Source organism: Anopheles arabiensis, unplaced genomic scaffold (genome assembly GCF_016920715.1).
Source record: "Anopheles arabiensis isolate DONGOLA unplaced genomic scaffold, AaraD3 Autosomal_pericentromeric_contig0002, whole genome shotgun sequence".
NCBI lineage: Eukaryota > Metazoa > Arthropoda > Insecta > Diptera > Culicidae > Anopheles > Anopheles arabiensis.
Window position 1 is genome coordinate 116096 of NW_024412150.1, and position 19769 is coordinate 135864.

Below are 19769 nucleotides of genomic sequence, written 5' to 3' on the forward strand. Positions count from 1 at the left end.
AGTCTATTTTTCTAAAACTAATATATTGCCTAAAATTGCTGTTATACTATTTAACAAATGAACTTGTTGCAATAAACAACTATTCAGGTCATGTCACTAACGCAACCACAGGTTGAGAATATTTCTTTTGGTAATAATAATAATAATAATAATAATAATGGTTGTCGCAATAAACGGTCAAATCGAATTGTAATCCTGATGTCGACTCCGACACGTCGGCATGCGAATTCTCGCATGCGTTTCTCCCGCATACGTCTAGGAGAATGCGTTACTCCCACGCACCAGCTCGACCAATCACGGGCCGACACGTTATCGTTCGGCACGTGGCAACGAGAGAATGCGCTATCCTGCTTCCTGCGAGAAGCATCTATAAAGCGATCGATCGGCGGATCGATCGCTCTCTTATCATATTGATCTCAACGTGAACGGAGATCACCGCAAGTATACTTTAATTGCAAATAAAACGTGTTTATCTTTATCCGTGTGTAAGTGCTTCGTGTACGGGTTATTTGTTATTTATTTGTTATTTATTAATTAAAATTCAACGGACCGCAAATGGCCCACTTGAAGCGAATTCATTTACATTCATTCATTATAACGTGGTCACATTTCGGTCATTCATTTGTCACGCTTAGTCTTAAGTAACATAATTAACATGTAAAAGGTCGCACGACACGAATACTATTTAACAATGCGGTGCGCGACATGTCAGGTTGATGACGCTCACAAATGACATTAAACTCACAAACTTAATTAAACGCACATACGAATAAACGGATCAGAGGAGCCAAAGCGAGTGCGGCGTTCCTCCACGTCAAGTAGCGATCTAGCTCGGAGCGATCTCGGCGGGACATACATGTTGAGCCTCGAAAGAAGCGCGGGCGAGTCGATCCGATTGTCAAGAAGTCCCGCGACAAACAGCCTCTGAGCGTTGCTGTTCCGCTGCTTCAGCGTCTCGATGTCAAGCAACGCACAGCGTCCCTCATAGTCAAGTTGGACACTCCAGGAGCGCAAAGCGAACCGCGTGAATTTGCGCTGGATCGACTCTAAACGAGCTAGGGGCGAACAGCTGTAGGCCACCATACTACTGAAGCGTATTCTAACACTGGTCGCACCAAAGCACAGTATAGCGTCTTGATGCAGATCGGGTCAGTGATGTCTCGTGCTATTTGTTTTAGTAAGCCGATCAATTGGTTACCCTTAGTGACAACGTGTTCTAGCTGGTCGTGGAAGCTCAACTTTTCGTCAAGGAGCACTCCTAGATCCGTGACACAGCTTTTGCGACCAATGGTAGTTCCATTTAACGCATAGTCATACACTAAGGGGCACCGCTTTCTCGCAAACGTAACGACAACACACTTCTCGACGCACAATTCAAGACCATTCAAAGAGCACCATGACTGGAAGGCACTTAGAGTGGCTTGAAGGCGGAGTTGGTCTGACCGGTCACGGATAGGCAGGAACAGCTTCGCGTCGTCTGCATACAGGGTTCTTTCGTCGAAAGAAATTACGGCTTCGTGCAAAAACATTAGGTGACCCCGACGTGATTTAACGCGAGTGTAGTGCTTCGTGTAAGTGTATAAGTTATCGTAAGTGCTTCAGCCATGACGACACCGGGTGATAGCGAGCACAGCATCGAGGCAGCGCGTCAGCTAACTGCGTTGGAAGGTGCAGTTAAGGCAATACTCGATGAGGCTCGCGAAGGAAAGCTCTCTAAAACCATGGCTTCCATAAAAGCCGAAATCCTAGAGTCACTATGGACCGACGGTAGAAATGCTCTCCTGCAGCTCGAGGGTCTCGCGGGACCGCATCCAAGACGGGTCCCCTTCACCGAGGCGTACGCGACGGCAAAATGCGCTTTGGCCGAGCTGCGCCCGGGAAACTCATTTGCGACGCCAGCACTCGACGCTACGATGCTGCCGGCCACTGCAAAGAAGAACCATCTCCCACGGCTAGACCTACCCAAATTTTCTGGATCGCCATCGGAGTGGCCCGCGTTCGCAGGGCGATTCAACAAACGCGTGGCTGGGTTGGAAGAAGATGCAGACCGCTATGCTTTCCTTATCCAATGCTTTGAACGGTGTGAAATAGCCCGTGACAGCTGCGAAGCATTTGAAAATGCTGGGATGACCTTCCAAGACGCGTGGAAACGTCTTGAGGAACGCTTCTACAAGAAGCGCGTGGCATTTCTCGGCCACTTTCAGCAGCTGTACGCGTTACCCAAATTGACAGCAGCGTCTTCAACGGCATTGATGCGGCTTATCGACGCCGTTGAAACATCGACATCGTCAGCGCGCCAGATTGCTGGCAAAATGGATCAAGCCGCGTCAGCAGTGGAAGACGGAATGATAGTGAGCTTCGTTTTGAGCAAGTTGGACGAAGAAACCGCTGCTCAGATCACTCGCCGCCTGGATTCTCAGCAGATCCCTACGTGGAAAGTACTCCGCAACGAGCTAGATCAGCTGGCCAACACCCTCTACTACGAACCAAGGGCCAAGCCAGGAAACAACTTCCGGACGGAACGTCCCGCTACGAACCACCCACCGGCGCGGACGGAGCGCGCGATGCTGTCCGCTACTGTGCTCGCAGAAGGCCGACATGTGAATATCGGAACAGTAGGCAATAGAAACCAATCATGGATGGCGGTGCGACGGTGTTATGCGTGCGATAAAACAGGGCACGGGTCCACGTTGTGTCCGGAACTGCGCGTGCGGTCGTTTTTGGAGCGTACCAATTACATAATGGCCTTAGGTAAGTGCATCAATTGCTTCTCCCGACAACATGCTGCAGCAAAATGTCCTTGTGAGAAACGATGCCAAGTATGCTCCAAGAAACACCATACGATGCTGCACGTCGAAAGCAATGGGAGTGAGAAGTAACTATCAGGTTATCATCGCACCCCATTCACCATGCCCATTCGTTCCTGCTTCGTGCCGTTCCGTGATTGCACCTGCTCCAGTCCTCATCGTTCCTGAGCGGTGCTACGTTCCTGCTTCACGTCGCTCCGTGATCGCACTGTGCCGTCCAGTGACTGCACCGTGCGACCTCGCACCTGCTCCGGTCCTCATCGTGCCTGAACGGTGCTATGTTCCTGCTTCGTGCCGCTCCGTGATTGCACCTGCTCCAGTCCTCATCGTTCCTGAGCGGTGCTACGTTCTTGCTTCGTGTCGCTCCGTGATCGCACTGTGCCGTCCAGTGACTGCACCGTGTGACCTCGCACCTGCTCCGGTCCTCATCGTGCCTGAACGGTGCTATGTTCCTGCTTCGTGCCGCTCCGTGATTGCACCTGCTCCAGTCCTCATCGTTCCTGAGCGGTGCTACGTTCCTGCTTCGTGTCGCTCCGTGATCGCACTGTGCCGTCCAGTGACTGCACCGTGTGACCTCGCACCTGCTCCGGTCCTCATCGTTCCTGAGCGGTGCTACGTTCCTGCTTCGTGTCGCTCCGTGATCGCACTGTGGCATCCAGCGTGGTGGCCTCTCGTCTATCGTGCGTGCGCCCTCCCCACGGGGGGAGCTAACGCAACACAGTCAGGACACAAACACGACCACCTTATAGCGTGAAATATTTGGGAAGGAAGTCTTCTTCCCAAAGGGGGGGAGGATGGTTGTCGCAATAAACGGTCAAATCGAATTGTAATCCTGATGTCGACTCCGACACGTCGGCATGCGAATTCTCGCATGCGTTTCTCCCGCATACGTCTAGGAGAATGCGTTTCTCCCACGCACCAGCTCGACCAATCACGGGCCGACACGTTATCGTTCGCGTGAAACATTGAAACATACATTAAAGTGTGTTATTTTGTGTTATTCTGTGAATTTATTCTAGAATTCTTTGTGTTTTCGACATTTTTGATGATAAAAATTAAGAAATCATTATTTTTTTTTCAATTTTTACCTTAATTCCTCATTATCTACGAGCCGCATGGACAATTTACTTGAGATTAGAACTCATGCTAGTATGATTTTAAATTTCGTGCATAAACAAATCATCAAATCTTTTGTTAATATATTACGTTTTTCGATAAAATCAATAGACACACTAAAATGCACATAATAACAAAGAAATCTGTTATATTTGCTAAGCTTTGTGTGCGGAAACCAATGGTCAACGGTTCTAAAATGACGTAAAGTCCCTCAACTATGGCGACCCCCCAAAGGCCCTAATCCACCACCTGATATTTTTAAATCCACCTTGGTGCACCTCCATATGATTATATGGGTTTGTTCATGTTGGTTGTCGTGTTCGATTGCTGCTAGAGCGCCGCCTAAAGCTGGCCCTACACGCTGCATTCATGTATGCGACTACAAATGACAGCTACACATTTTCTTTTGTTCTATTTGTCAAATGTAGCTACACGATGTAGCTATCGTTTGGGAGCTTTTCAATCCGTGTATGTTCAGCTGTCATATTGTGGTTGTCAAACATAGTTGGTTGTGTTTATATTATGCGGAGATCACTCCGGTTGTGTTTTTGCCGTGATACACAAAGTTTCTTTTTTTTTACAGTGGAAAAATGGAAATAAATCAACTTCTTCCAACTTTAGCGGCTGAAGTGACTACTCTCATGTTGATACTCATAGAAGAGGAAGACGAAGAACTGCAGCAAGAGGAAAATGCACGGCGCTGCTGGATGACCGATCTATTTCTGGAGAGGGAAAGCGTTTGGACCCGGCTGTTTAGGGCGATAGATGGCGAAGGACCAAACAACCGGCTAGAAAGTTTTCTACGTGTGAATCGCGAAGAATTTTACCTTCTTTTAAATCGGATTGGTCCAAAAATTGAGCGACAAGATACAACGATGCGACCTTCGATCTGCCCGAAGCAACGATTATGCATCGGGCTTGGCTTTTTAGCTTCGGGAGACTCATATGAATCTCTTGCTTTTTTGTTTAGGGTAAGTTTTATGCAATATTTGAACGATATAAAATGATAATAATATTACCATTTGTTTTAGGTTTCTAGCAGTTCCGTATCCCTTATTGTGCGTGATGTTTGTACACACATAATAAATGAATTGAAGGAATACGTTAAGGTATTATTTCACTGATTTAATATGATAACAGTTCCATACTAATACTCTCCTCTTACTTATAAGATGACCACTTTATCTAAGCTGTTTGTATATATAGTAATTTTAAGTTTGGTTTCGTTTTCTGGTGCTCGTGTTATTATAGTCTATTTTTCTAAAACTAATATATTGCCTAAAATTGCTGTTATACTATTTAACAAATGAACTTGTTGCAATAAACAACTATTCAGGTCATGTCACTAACGCAACCACAGGTTGAGAATATTTCTTTGGTAATAATAATAATAATAATAATAATAATAATAATAATACTAATAATAATAATAATAATAATAATAATAATAATAAATGGGCCTTTTATTGCGTCAGTGCTTGCTAAATAAATTAATAACTAATTCTAAATAAGCCACACAAGAACACCCATTATTTTAATTCGTTTTTATTATATCTGATCAATTTATCAAATACATCAAATAAATCTGATTGCTATGCTTGTTAAGGCCAACGAACAGGCGACTGTTCATTTTGAAACAAAGTGATATATCACAGTAATTTAGCGTTTACTTTAAGTTTGCCTCTTTCTACAGCTTGTAAACTGGACGTCTACTTGGTATCAATATAATAAACCTACATAATTGCATTTTCTTATTTCAACATCCCAAATGTGCTAATATATGATTTGTCGCCTACTGAATTTATTATTTAAACTTATTTCGATCCATAATCATCATCAGTAATTCAAAACAATAGACAGTCAGTTTGTATCAGTTCAATCAGAACACATTTTAACCTATTTTTGTCTGTTTTCAAATAAAAAACAAGTTGGTTGACTGAGTCAAATGAGCTACTTTGATCTACACCGAGTGAAATTTTGAGCTATTTTTCGTCGCGCGCGACGTTGCCGCTCTATGTCTATTTGGACGGTTAACATGTGGGCAAAGTGACCAGAAATACCAATGTCTAGGGAAAGTGTAGAGTTTGAAGGAAAAAATCTCATTTTTTTAAATCATTGAACTATAACACTCAGCCAAACAATCAAAACAATCAAATTAATAAAACTGCTGCGGCCCTAAGCGGTCGCGTGGAGCCCCGAGAAAAAGAACTGGGGAAAAATTAGCATCTAGTCCTTCTTTGGCTTAGAATTCCTAGTAAAATTTTCAGAGCGACACTTCAAAAGAACTTCATTTGTGTGACCGCTGAACCAAATCTAATCCATCTCCTAGATAAAGGATGCATATTCTCGTGAGATGGAACTTTCATTTTGCGCATTAGCGCAACCAAACCCCCCCCCACCCCCCGTTGAACACTTCTTTCGCTTTCACTTCTTTTAACTCAGTTAAGTTTCGAGTTTTAATCTACCGAAAACTACCGATGAAATTTTGATGCGCCTACCAAAACCGCCAAAATAATCTGGCCACACTGTTTGACAGTGGGGAGAATTCACAGACAGAAAAAAATAATTTATTTTTTCATAAATAGGCTGTTTTGCTCCGTATTCCCTTTGTTTGATCTCTTTCATGTGAATTTTGATTGTTTATTTTCTCTTTTTGTTTGTGTGCTATATCGTTGCTTCATGTGGTCACCGCTTACCCGGCGCTCAAGCACCAATCGAACACGACATCGAACATGAAAAATGTATGGGATTTGACATGTTTGTCTTGTTTGTTTGTTTGTGGCTGACAGTGCACCTTCAAGGTGGATTAAAAATATCAGGTGGTGGATTAGGGCCTTTGGGGGTCGCCATAGTTGAGGGACTTTACGTCATTTTAGAACCGTTGACCATTGGTTTCCGCACACAAAGCTTAGCAAATATAACAGATTTCTTTGTTATTATGTGCATTTTAGTGTGTCTATTGATTTTATCGAAAAAACGTAATATATTAACAAAAGATTTGATGATTTGTTTATGCACGAAATTTAAAATCATGCTAGCATGAGTTCTAATCTCAAGTAAATTGTCCATGCGGCTCGTAGATAATGAGGAATTAATGTAAAAATTGAAAAAATAATGATTTCTTCATTTTTTACCATCAAAAATGTCGAAAACACAAAGAATTCTAGAATAAATTCACAGAATAACACAAAATAACACACTTTAGTGTATGTTTCAATGTTAAATAAGCACTCACAAAGTCTAAAATATATTTTTAAAGAATATTTATTCGCAAAAATGGGGTAAATAAATTATATGAACAAATTTAATTAATGTAAACAAAGTTTGAATCCTGGGGACCTTACGTCAAGTGACGAATTGTCAAAATGCACTAGAGTACACCACCTGATATTTTTAAATCCACCTTGAGCTGAACATACACGGATTGAGAAGCTCCCAAACGATAGCTACATCGTGTAGCTACATTTGACAAATAGAACAAAAGAAAATGTGTAGCTGTCATTTGTAGTCGCATACATGAATGCAGCGTGTAGGGCCAGCTTTAGGCGGCGCTCTAGCAGCAATCGAACACGACATCCGACACGAACAAACCAAGGTGGATTAAAAATATCAGGTGGTGGATTAGGGCCTTTGGGGGTCGCCATAGTTGAGGGACTTTACGTCATTTTAGAACCGTTGACCATTGGTTTCCGCACACAAAGCTTAGCAAATATAACAGATTTCTTTGTTATTATGTGCATTTTAGTGTGTCTATTGATTTTATCGAAAAAACGTAATATATTAACAAAAGATTTGATGATTTGTTTATGCACGAAATTTAAAATCATGCTAGCATGAGTTCTAATCTCAAGTAAATTGTCCATGCGGCTCGTAGATAATGAGGAATTAAGGTAAAATTGAAAAAAAAATAATGATTTCTTAATTTTTATCATCAAAATGTCGAAAACACAAAGAATTCTAGAATAAATTCACAGAATAACACAAAATAACACACTTTAATGTATGTTTCAATGTTATATAAGAACTCTTCTTCTTCTTTGGCTCAACAACCGATGTCGGTCAAGGCCTGCCTCTACCCACTTGTGGGCTTGGCTTTCAGCGACTAATTGATTCCCCACATAGCAGGATAGTCAGTCCTACGTATGGCGGCGCGGTCTATTTGGGGCTTGAACTCATGACGGGCATGTTGTTAAGTCGTACGAGTTGACGACTGTACTACGAGACCTGAGAAATATGAACTCCCAAAGTTCAAAATATATTTTTAAAGAATGTTTATTCGAAAAATGGGGTAGATAAATTATATGAACAAATTTAATTAATGTAAACAAAGTTTGAATCCTGGGGACCTTACGTCAAGTGACGAATTGTCAAAATGCACTAGAGTCCACCACCTGATATTTTTAAATCCACCTTGGTGCACCTCCATATGATTATATGGGTTTGTTCGTGTCGGATGTCGTGTTCGATTGCTGCTAGAGCGCCGCCTAAAGCTGGCCCTACACGCTGCATTCATGTATGCGACTACAAATGACAGCTACACATTTTCTTTTGTTCTATTTGTCAAATGTAGCTACACGATGTAGCTATCGTTTGGGAGCTTTTCAATCCGTGTATGTTTAGCTGTCATATTGTGGTTGTCAAACATAGTTGGTTGTGTTTATATTATGCGAAGATCACTCCGGTTGTGTTTTTGCCGTGATACACAAAGTTTCTTTTTTTTACAGTGGAAAAATGGAAATAAATCAACTTCTTCCAACTTTAGCGGCTGAAGTGGCTACTCTCATGTTGATACTCATAGAAGAGGAAGACGAAGAACTGCAGCAAGAGGAAAATGCACGGCGCTGCTGGATGACCGATCTATTTCTGGAGAGGGAAAGCGTTTGGACCCGGCTGTTTAGGGCGATAGATGGCGAAGGACCAAACAACCGGCTAGAAAGTTTTCTACGTGTGAATCGCGAAGAATTTTACTATCTTTTAAATCGGATTGGTCCAAAAATTGAGCGACAAGATACAACGATGCGACCTTCGATCTGCCCGAAGCAACGATTATCATATGAATCTCTTGCTTTTTTTGTTTAGGGTAAGTTTTATGCAATATTTGAACGATATAAAATGATAATAATATTACCATTTGTTTTAGGTTTCTAGCAGTTCCGTATCCCTTATTGTGCGTGATGTTTGTACACACATAATAAATGAATTGAAGGAATACGTTAAGGTATTATTTCACTGATTTAATATGATAACAGTTCCATACTAATACTCTCCTCTTACTTATAAGATGACCACTTTATCTAAGCTGTTTGTATATATAGTAATTTTAAGTTTGGTTTCGTTTTCTGGTGCTCGTGTTATTATAGTCTATTTTTCTAAAACTAATATATTGCCTAAAATTGCAGTTATACTATTTAACAAATGAACTTGTTGCAATAAACAACTATTCAGGTCATGTCACTAACGCAACCACAGGTTGAGAATATTTCTTTGGTAATAATAATAATAATAATAATAATAATAATAAAAATAAAAATAATAATAATAATAATAATATTAATAATAATAATAATAATAATAATAATAATAATAATAATAATAATAATAATAATAATAATAATAATAATAATAATAATAATAATAATAATAATAATAATAATAATAATAATAATAATAATAATAATAATAATAATCATAATAATAATAATAATAATAATAATAATAATAATAATAATAATAAATGTGCCTTTTATTGCGTCAGTGCTTGCTAAATAAATTAATAACTAATTCTAAATAAGCCACACAAGAACACCCATTATTTTAATTCGTTTTTATTATATCTGATCAATTTATCAAATACATCAAATAAATCTGATTGCTATGCTTGTTAAGGCCAACGAACAGGCGACTGTTCATTTTGAAACAAAGTGATATATCACAGTAATTTAGCGTTTACTTTAAGTTTGCCTCTTTCTACAGCTTGTAAACTGGACGTCTACTTGGTATCAATATAATAAACCTACATAATTGCATTTTCTTATTTCAACATCCCAAATGTGCTTATATATGATTTGTCGCCTACTGAATTTGTTATTTAAACTTATTTCGATCCATAATCATCATCAGTAATTCAAAACAATAGACAGTCAGTTTGTATCAGTTCAATCAGAACACATTTTAACCTATTTTTGTCTGTTTTCAAATAAAAAACAAGTTGGTTGACTGAGTCAAATGAGCTACTTTGATCTACACCGAGTGAAATTTTGAGCTATTTTTCGTCGCGCGCGACGTTGCCGCTCTATGTCTATTTGGACGGTTAACATGTGGGCAAAGTGACCAGAAATACCAATGTCTAGGGAAAGTGTAGAGTTTGAAGCAAAGTGGGTAGAAAGGAGGTGTCGTCATGTAGAACAATTGGGCATCGAGGCTTTAGAAAAAAGCACAAAACCAGGATCGACGGCAGTTGTCAAATGCGACGAATGTTGCTGGTATTTGGATATGATAAATGAATTGTTTTCGTTTGATAAACATTTGTTTAGCACTAAAAACACGTATTTTGTATCCACACTCCATAAATCGGCATTTTACAAGTTTTAATGCAGCTGCTGCCTGTAAACAAATATCGACGGCTGTTGTCAAACTGAATCTCAAAATGGCAACATGCCAAACGCTAAGAAGACACCTCCTCTATATTCCACCTTGGTTTGAAGGAAAAAATCTCATTTTTTTTAATCATTAAACTATAACACTCAGCCAAACAATCAAAACAATCAAATTAATCAAACTGCTGCGGCCCTAAGCGGTCGCGTGGAGCCCCGAGAAAAAGAACTGGGGAAAAATTAGCATCTAGTCCTTCTTTGGCTTAGAATTCCTAGTAAAATTTTCAGAGCGACACTTCAAAAAGAACTTCATTTGTGTGACCGCTGAACCAAATCTAATCCATCTCCTAGATAAAGGATGCATATTCTCGTGAGATGGAACTTTCATTTTGCGCATTAGCGCAACCAAACCCCCCCACCCCCCGTTGAATACTTCTTTCGCTTTCACTTCTTTTAACTCAGTTAAGTTTCGAGTTTTAATCTACCGAAAACTACCGATGAAATTTTGATGCGCCTACCAAAACCGCCAAAATAATCTGGCCACACTGTTTGACAGTGGGGAGAATTCACAGACAGAAAAAAATAATTTATTTTTTCATAAATAGGCTGTTTTGCTCCGTATTCCCTTTGTTTGATCTCTTTCATGTGAATTTTGATTGTTTATTTTCTCTTTTTGTTTGTGTGCTATATCGTTGCTTCATGTGGCCACCGCTTACCCGGCGCTCAAGCACCAATCGAACACGACATCTATATATAAATTTTCGTTAACGCTGACGCTCGATGTCACACTTTGCGTTACGCTGTTTCTATCTCGCCCGTTCTGCCTTCGCTGCCGTATAACACCATCACGCTCGCACGACCGCACGACGAATACCCCTACCATCGTGAGCACGACCAACGCTGCAGGGGTGCTCAACCGTTTCCTCGCTTTCCGAACTCGACCGAGCAGTGCGCACACTATCGACTCGCCCTTGCGAGCCCCTGCCAGCGCATGCGCGTACGAGCAAGCGAGCGAGCGAGCGAACGATCGAGTTGGCTACGCGATATGATATATTTTTTGACAAAACGAATATCGTTTATTAATACGGTTATAGGTGCGATTTACACTTTTTTAAGTTGATTTCCAGTTTTTTTAGTTTAGTTTGAGTATTAGGTTAATTTCTTTAGGTGCGCATGGTGAAGTATAGTGTAGTGTAGTTTAGAAAAGTGTTGTGTATTGTAGTGTAGTTTAGTACGCAGGGCAGTGTAGATTTAGTGTAAGGAGATTATTTTCGTAACGTACGTTTCGTGTACGTTTTGTGGTTCAATTTGTTGTTCCTGCGTGGAACGTGTGTTCCTGTGTTCCTGTGTTCCTGTGTTTCTGTGTTCCGGCGTTTTCTTGCAATTCTGTTTTTGCTACGATATGGAGCATAATGAGGAAAGTGTGGGCAACGGTTGCCCTATGATTGACATCATGTCAGGTATAATATTTCCTACTTTCTTTTATTCACAGCACTTATCTAAAATTCTTTTTTTTTGTTTTACAATTTTCAACAGCTCCAGTTACAGAACCCTATCCACAAACCATGCAGCCCTCCGTAAGTGATATCGTCTCACAGAATCTCACTCCACCGGAAGAAACTCCGAACGAAAAGAAAGCAAGGCTTCAAAGGAAGCGACAGGCGTTGTACAGGGCCAAGAAGCGCCTCCCGGGTGCAGCTCCTACGCTGGCAGCTGTACAGGACGACCAACAGGCTGTACCTTCAACTTTGGCCGGGACATCCTTATCAGGAGCTCCAGCAATCTTGCAACAACAACAACTACGAAGGAATATTGACGATGATTTGCTCAATGAAATCGCTGGACGGTACTCCACCCCACCGGATGAAACACCACCCGAGAAGAAGGCAAGGCTCGCCAGAAAGCGACAGGCACTGTACAATGCCAGGAAGCGCATGGTGCAAACTCCGAATGTCGCAACTGTGGTCAACCGCGCCCCAGCACCAGCATCAGCACCAGTACCAGCACCAGCACCAGCACCAACACCAGCATTGGTAGACCCAACTGCAGCAGTTGCTATCCGAGTGCCAATACATCAGCAGCTACAAACATACGTGCGCCATCTTCGCGACCATGAAGCAGATCAGCAGCGACAATTCATAGCCCGGCGTCGTATGACCGGCCATCTGAGAGTAGCACATGGGAACCATGAGTCGTACAGTTGTCCCTCGCTTCATACGCTTGCACCACGCGTACCTTGCAATTTCTGTTCCGCTCTCAAGTGGCCTGGAGAGCCGCCCAGTGTGTGCTGCAACAGTGGACAAGTTGTGCTTCCACCGTTTCCCGAACCGCCAGCAGAGTTGCGCCAACTATTTGACGTGCCGCAATTTCTGCTCAACATCCGGCGATACAATAATGCGTTTGCCTTCACCTCTATCGGTGCCTCAATACGAGGAAATGACCCAGTACGCCAGGATCTACGAGTCGGTCACGGTGGAATTTACAACTATCGCATACAAGGTGCGCTTTGCCATCGAATCGGTTCGCTCGCTGTGCTTCCAGGACGTCCACCATGCTACGCACAGCTGTACTTTTATGATTCAAGCTCGGAGGGTCAGTACGACGAAATGCTGAACGCTCGGGCCATAGCATATGGTAGTGAGCTGAATCGTGAAATATTGGCCATTTTGCAACGTGTTTTTTCGACTCACAATCCGATTGCAGAGATGTTTAAGCATGCGTACGAACGGATGTCTGTTCGAGATGATCTGCGGCTTTGCATCCACTCGCGTATACCAGGCATCGATCAACGGCGTTACAATGCACCGACTGCAGATGAAGTTGGTGGCGTGTTCGTGTGCGATGATACTACCGGAGCCACGGAACATACACGCGATATTGTGCTGCAGCATCGTGCCACAGGATACTTGCAGCCTGTGTTTGATACCAACCAGTTGGCAGATGCACTCCAATACCCGATTCTGTTTCCGCGGGGTGAAACCGGTTGGACTTACGGTATGCCAAAGGTACAGCGCCGAACCAGACAGCAGCAACAACCAAGCAGACCAACAAGTTCGAGCAACGGAGCGGCGCACATAGATGAAAATGATGATGCTGCTGAGGATCCTAATCCTGAGTTGGATGGAGCAGAGCGTTCAGCAAATCAAATAACACCACGCGAATATGCCGCATATCGCATAGCCTGGCGGGAAAACGCTCAAACGCTTATGCATCGTGCCGGACGATTGTTTCAGCAGTACTGTGTAGACCAGTACTGTAAGATAGAGATGCAGCGGTTGAAATATTTGCGAGAGCACCAGGCACAACTTCGCACTGAGGCGTACACGGGCTTTATGGATCTTGCCGGCGCTGAAGGTACCATCGCGGATCTTCATCCCGATAATTTGCCTAATGTGGCTGTGGAAATCCCTGTAGTGCAAGAACCACCTGTTGCACCCCGTCGTTCCATCATCGATCCGCCCTCGAACCTGTCGCGTACGGGCACGCGTGTTATTCTCGGACCATCATTTGTCGGTAGCAATCGATATATGCGAGCGCAATATCAAGACGCAATGGCTATTGTTCGAGCTTTGGGTAAACCGGACCTGTTTATCACCGTCACGTGCAATCCGAAGTGGCCGGAAATCACACAGTGCCTACTTCCACGTCAGCAGGCCCCGGATCGACCCGATGTTATCGTACGTGTCTTTCGGTTAAAGCTGAAAGCCATACTGAATGACCTAACCATGGGAGCTCTCGGGATTGAGGTAGCTCGCATTCACGTGATCGAGTTCCAAAAACGTGGCCTTCCCCATGCACACATACTCGTGATTCTCGCCGAGGAAGACAAACCGCAGACCCCGGCAGACTACGACAAGATCGTGTCTGCCGAACTTCCTAATCCTGCAACGTCGTCGCAACTGTTCGAGACGGTACAGAGCTGTATGATGCATGGACCGTGTGGGGCTGCCAATCCTGCCGCACCTTGCATGAAGGATGGTACATGCGAAAAAGGGTTCCCAAAGTCATTCTGCGAACAGACGCGCAGCATGGATAATGGCTATCCACAGTACCGTCGTCGTAACAATGGGCGCAGTGTGACGGTGAAAGGAATCGAGCTGGACAACCGGTACGTCGTGCCCTACAACCCATGGTTCACGCATAAGTACAATTGCCACATCAACGTTGAGGTGTGTACTTCGATCAGCAGCGTGAAATATTTGTACAAATACGTGTACAAGGGGCACGACCGTCTGAGCGTTACCCTGGCGGTAGGCAACGATGAAATTCAGCAGCATATCGATGCACGCTACCTTTCACCGACGGACAGCTGCTGGCGAATAATGCGCTTTGAGTTGCAAGCAAAAACGCACACCGTTGTTACACTGCCTATCCATCTGGAAAATCAACAGAACGTGTTTTTCCGGGCAAACGAAACCGTTTCGTGCGTATTAAACCGTGGTAACCATACCATGTTGACACGATTCTTCCAGCTGGCGGCACATGACAACTTTGCCAGAGCGCTCCTGTACCACGATGTCCCGACGTACTACCGGTACGCGAAACCAACTGCGAACCAGCGACTACCGTGGCAGGAACCGGGAACAAAGCACTGGATCCGTCGCATACGTACCGGGCACAAGACAGTGATCGGCCGAATGGTGTCCTGTAGCATGCAGCTTATGGAACGCTACTGCTTACGGTTGCTTCTTTGCTACCGCAAGGGTCCAACATCGTACGAGGATCTGCGTACTGTTAACGGTTCGGTGTGCGAAACGTTTCAGCAGGCTGCCATCAACGAAGGGCTGCTTGAGGATGATTCCGAGTGGGATCGTGCTCTAGAAGAAGCGGCCACTTATCGTATGCCCGCCCAGTTGCGCCATTTCTTCGCACTCATCCTTTCGTCTGGGATGCCACAAAACCCGCGCACCCTGTGGGAAAGCTATGCGAGTGAAATGAGTGAAGATTTTCACCACCGCAATCGCGACCGGTACACGACGGAGGAATCCGACCTGAATAAGCTGCTACGTGATGTTGAACACTTCCGGGCGCTGAGTGACATCGATCGCTACCTGCGCGGTACGACGCCATCGAAGGATTTGACCAGTTTCCCAGGAATGCCTCAGCTTTCGGAGTATGAACACGTTCAGGCACACATCATGGACGATGATGATGTCAACGAGTTCATTATCGCTGAACGATCGTATCTGATCACGGATCTCGATGCTACCTTGCCACCGTACATCAGCTCAACGACGAACAACGCATGGTGTACGAAACGGTCACGGCGGCAATCGATCGTCAATTAGCGACGGCGGCAAGCCAAGCGAACGCTGGTGACCAACGGTTATTCTTCCTGGATGGCCCTGGTGGAACGGGTAAATCTTTTTTGGTAGAAAAGATACTGGCACACGTCCGTCGCTGCGGAGAAATTGCGCTCGCAACTGCAGCAAGCGGCATAGCAGCACTGTTGCTTACAGGAGGGAAAACAGTACACTCCACGTTTAAGTTGCCGCTGGACTTAAACAATCATTCCACCTGTAGCATTACGGTTCAGTCGAAACGGGCCGAAATGCTTCGACAAACAGCACTGATCGTTTGGGATGAGGCGTCGATGAGCAGTCGGTTTGCTCTCGAAGCAGTCGATCGGACCCTGCAGGACATAACGGGTGTGCAGCTTCCTTTCGGCGGTAAGGTGGTGCTGCTGTCCGGTGACTTTCGGCAAATTTTACCGATCGTACCGAAGGGCACGGATGCACAAATCATCAACGAGTGCATCAAGAAGAGCACATTATGGCCCCTGTTTAGGTCGCTACAATTGCGCGATAACATGCGGGTACGCACGGCACCAAACGCGAACCAAGCCAGTGAGTTGCGAGATTTTGCCAACCTTCTGCTTCGTATCGGTGAAGGACGGCACGATACGTTTGCAGGACTGGATCCATCGTTGGCAAAAATACCGCACGATATGATTGTGCCCCATACTGCGAATCCGACAAACGACCTTAACACCCTGATCGACAAAATCTACCCGGACATGCAACGGCACTTCCAACATCCGTCATTCTTTTCGGATCGGGCTATTCTGTCGCCGCTTAACGTGGATGTTGCCAGCGTGAACAACCTGGTCCTAGACCGAATTCCTGGACCGGAACAGGAGTACCGTTCGGTCGATACATTGGTCAACCCGGAGGAACACGAGCATCTGCAACTTCCTTCCGAATACTTGAACACACTCAATGTCAGCGGCATCCCAGTGCATCGCTTGCGGCTGAAACGATTTGCACCAGTACTTTTATTGCGCAATCTTAATTCCGACATGGGATTGTGTAACGGTACGCGTTTGCAAATTGTAGGCCTAAAGCGAAACTGTTTACACGCTAAAATTCTGACAGGCACGCGGAGAGACGAAGACGTCCTGCTTCCACGGATCTTCTGTGACAGCAACGATAAGGGTCACCCGTTCCAGATCCGCCGTAAACAGTTTCCGGTGCAAGTGTGCTTTGCGATGACCATCAACAAGTCGCAAGGGCAATCGCTTCACCATTTGGGCCTATATCTGCCGCAAGATGTTTTCGCCCATGGCCAGCTATACGTTGCACTCTCGCGGGTGACATCACGAGCGAACATTGCTGTGCTGATACCGAACCCGAAACGCGCTGACGAGGAAGGTGTCTGCACAAGCAACATCGTCTACCGAGAGGTCGTTGACAGATGATTCTTCTACTGAACCAGAGTGTGACGTAATTACTGAAAACAGAAAATTAGACATTACATAAATATAAATATCCATTCTTTCAGTTTGAACCGGCTATTCACTAACAATACATCTACCAGAACCTAGAACAAGACGGCAGCAAAATACAAACAATACAAGTGTACATCTTCCTTGGCTATCCTTACTGCATTTTCGTTTCATGCAGCGCCTGCAACCAAAACGATCACGTAAACGACGGGACAATCAATTGAACTTCCATGCTGGAAGGTGGAGCTTTACTTCATGCACCACGTTCCATGCGCACCTGACTTTGACTGAACACCCCACATTTCCAGGCTCTCCAGCAATCTTTCCTTGGAATGCCATGAGACTTCCAATTTCCACGAGGAACGAGGTGGCATGTTCTCTTATTGTTTCTGTGCAGCCTGGAGTTTCCGTGCGTAGCACTGTAACCGGGCCTCTTAAGCTAGTCGAACATGAAAAATGTATGGGATTTGACATGTTTGTCTTGTTTGTTTGTTTGTGGCTGACAGTGCACCTCCAAGGTGGATTAAAAATATCAGGTGGTGGATTAGGGCCTTTGGGGGGTCGCCATAGTTGAGGGACTTTACGTCATTTTAGAACCGTTGACCATTGGTTTCCGCACACAAAGCTTAGCAAATATAACAGATTTCTTTGTTATTATGTGCATTTTAGTGTGTCTACGTAAAAACGTAATATATTAACAAAAGATTTGATGATTTGTTTATGCACGAAATTTAAAATCATGCTAGCATGAGTTCTAATCTCAAGTAAATTGTCCATGCGGCTCGTAGATAATGAGGAATTAAGATAAAAATTGAAAAAAAAATAATGATTTCTTAATTTTTATCATCAAAAATGTCGAAAACACAAAGAATTCTAGAATAAATTCACAGAATAACACAAAATAACACACTTTAATGTATGTTTCAATGTTAAATAAGAACTCTTTTTCTTCTTTGGCTCAACAACCGATGTCGGTGAAGGCCTGCCTCTACCCACTTGTGGGCTTGGCTTTCAGCGACTAATTGATTCCCCACATAGCAGGATAGTCAGTCCTACGTATGGCGGCGCGGTCTATTTGGGGCTTGAACTCATGACGGGCATGTTGTTAAGTCGTACGAGTTGACGACTGTACTACGAGACCTGAGAAATAAGAACTCCCAAAGTTCAAAATATATTTTTAAAGAATGTTTATTCGAAAAAATGGGGTAGATAAATTATATGAACAAATTTAACTAATGTTTACAAAGTTTGAATCCTGGGGACCTTACGTCAAGTGACGAATTGTCAAAATGCACTAGAGTCCACCACCTGATATTTTTAAATCCACCTTGGTGCACCTCCATATGTTTATATGGGTTTGTTCGAGTCGGTTGTCGTGTTCGAGTGGTGCCAGAGCGCAGCCTAAGGCGGCCCTCTGGGACCAATCGAGCGAGACAAACAAACACGACTCTGTTCGATAGGTGCTCTGTCAGCTGTTCGATGTCTTATAGACCTGTCATGATGCACTGCAATACGCCTTTCTTTTCGTCTCGAAAATGAAGCATTTTCATAGTTTAAATGAATATCCACCTACAGGGGGGAAGATTCAACTCATAATTTACTAGTTATTCACATCTATAATAACATAGAAATCATTCAAATTTAATATTGAAAAATGTAAACAAACGTCCATGCCAAAACACATACAGTGCATACACATGGATTATGTACACAATAATAGTTTAATACGTTTCAATCCTTTATATTTGATGTTATAATTGATTGAAAAGTTTAACAATAATTATTGATAGCTATTTTAAATATTTTGCACGCAATTTTAAGAAGAAAAAGAGACAAACTACGTAAACAAACTTAAAAATGTCCCGAATTGAATTCTATCTACTGTAGCTGTGAAGCGTTTGACAGCCAAGGTACTCACAGCACAGGTGGGTATCGAACATCACAGACAGAATCAACTGACATGTTCGACTCGACGTTTTTCTTGTTTGTTTGTTTGTGTCTGACAGTGCACCTCCATATGATTATATGGGTTTGTTCGTGTCGGATGTCGTGTTCGATTGCTGCTAGAGCGCCGCCTAACGCGCATGATCGGTTTGAGGGAACGGTCAGAACTTCGCCGCATGCGATTTTGCCGCAAGCTTTTGTATGTGGGCAAAGTGACCAGAAATACCAATGTCTAGGGAAAGTGTAGAGTTTGAAGGAAAAAATTTATTTTTTTAATCATTGAACTATAACACTCAGCCAAACAATCAAAACAATCAAATTAATCAAACTGCTGCGGCCCTAAGCGGTCGCGTGGAGCCCCGAGAAAAAGAACTGGGGAAAAAATTAGCATCTAGTCCTTCTTTGGCTTAGAATTCCTAGTAAAATTTTCAGAGCGACACTTCAAAAGAACTTCATTTGTGTGACCGCTGAACCAAATCTAATCCATCTCCTAGATAAAGGATGCATATTCTCGTGAGATGGAACTTTCATTTTGCGCATTTGCGCAATCAACCCCCACCCCCCGTTGAACACTTCTTTCGCTTT

General features: G+C 43.5%; 1 protein-coding gene across 1 annotated transcript; it reads left to right on the forward strand.

Moving 5' to 3' along the window:
• The first annotated feature begins 1604 nt into the window (after positions 1–1604).
• Positions 1605–15804, forward strand: LOC120908255. Its single transcript, XM_040319177.1, has 2 exons — positions 1605–2751; positions 12053–15804. The coding sequence occupies exons 1-2, from the start codon at positions 1605–1607 to the stop codon at positions 15802–15804; spliced, it is 4899 nt and encodes a 1632-aa protein (XP_040175111.1).
• The last annotated feature ends 3965 nt before the right edge of the window (positions 15805–19769 follow it).

What these genes read in the sequence shown, in the direction of transcription:
- LOC120908255 (XM_040319177.1), top strand. Translation starts at nt 1,605, where the DNA reads ATGACGACACCGGGTGATAGCGAGCACAGCATCGAGGCAGCGCGTCAG. An exon ending in CAATTACATAATGGCCTTAG is followed by an intron (nt 2,752 to 12,052) that starts GTAAGTGCATCA and finishes AATTTTCAACAG; the next exon opens with CTCCAGTTACAGAACCCTAT.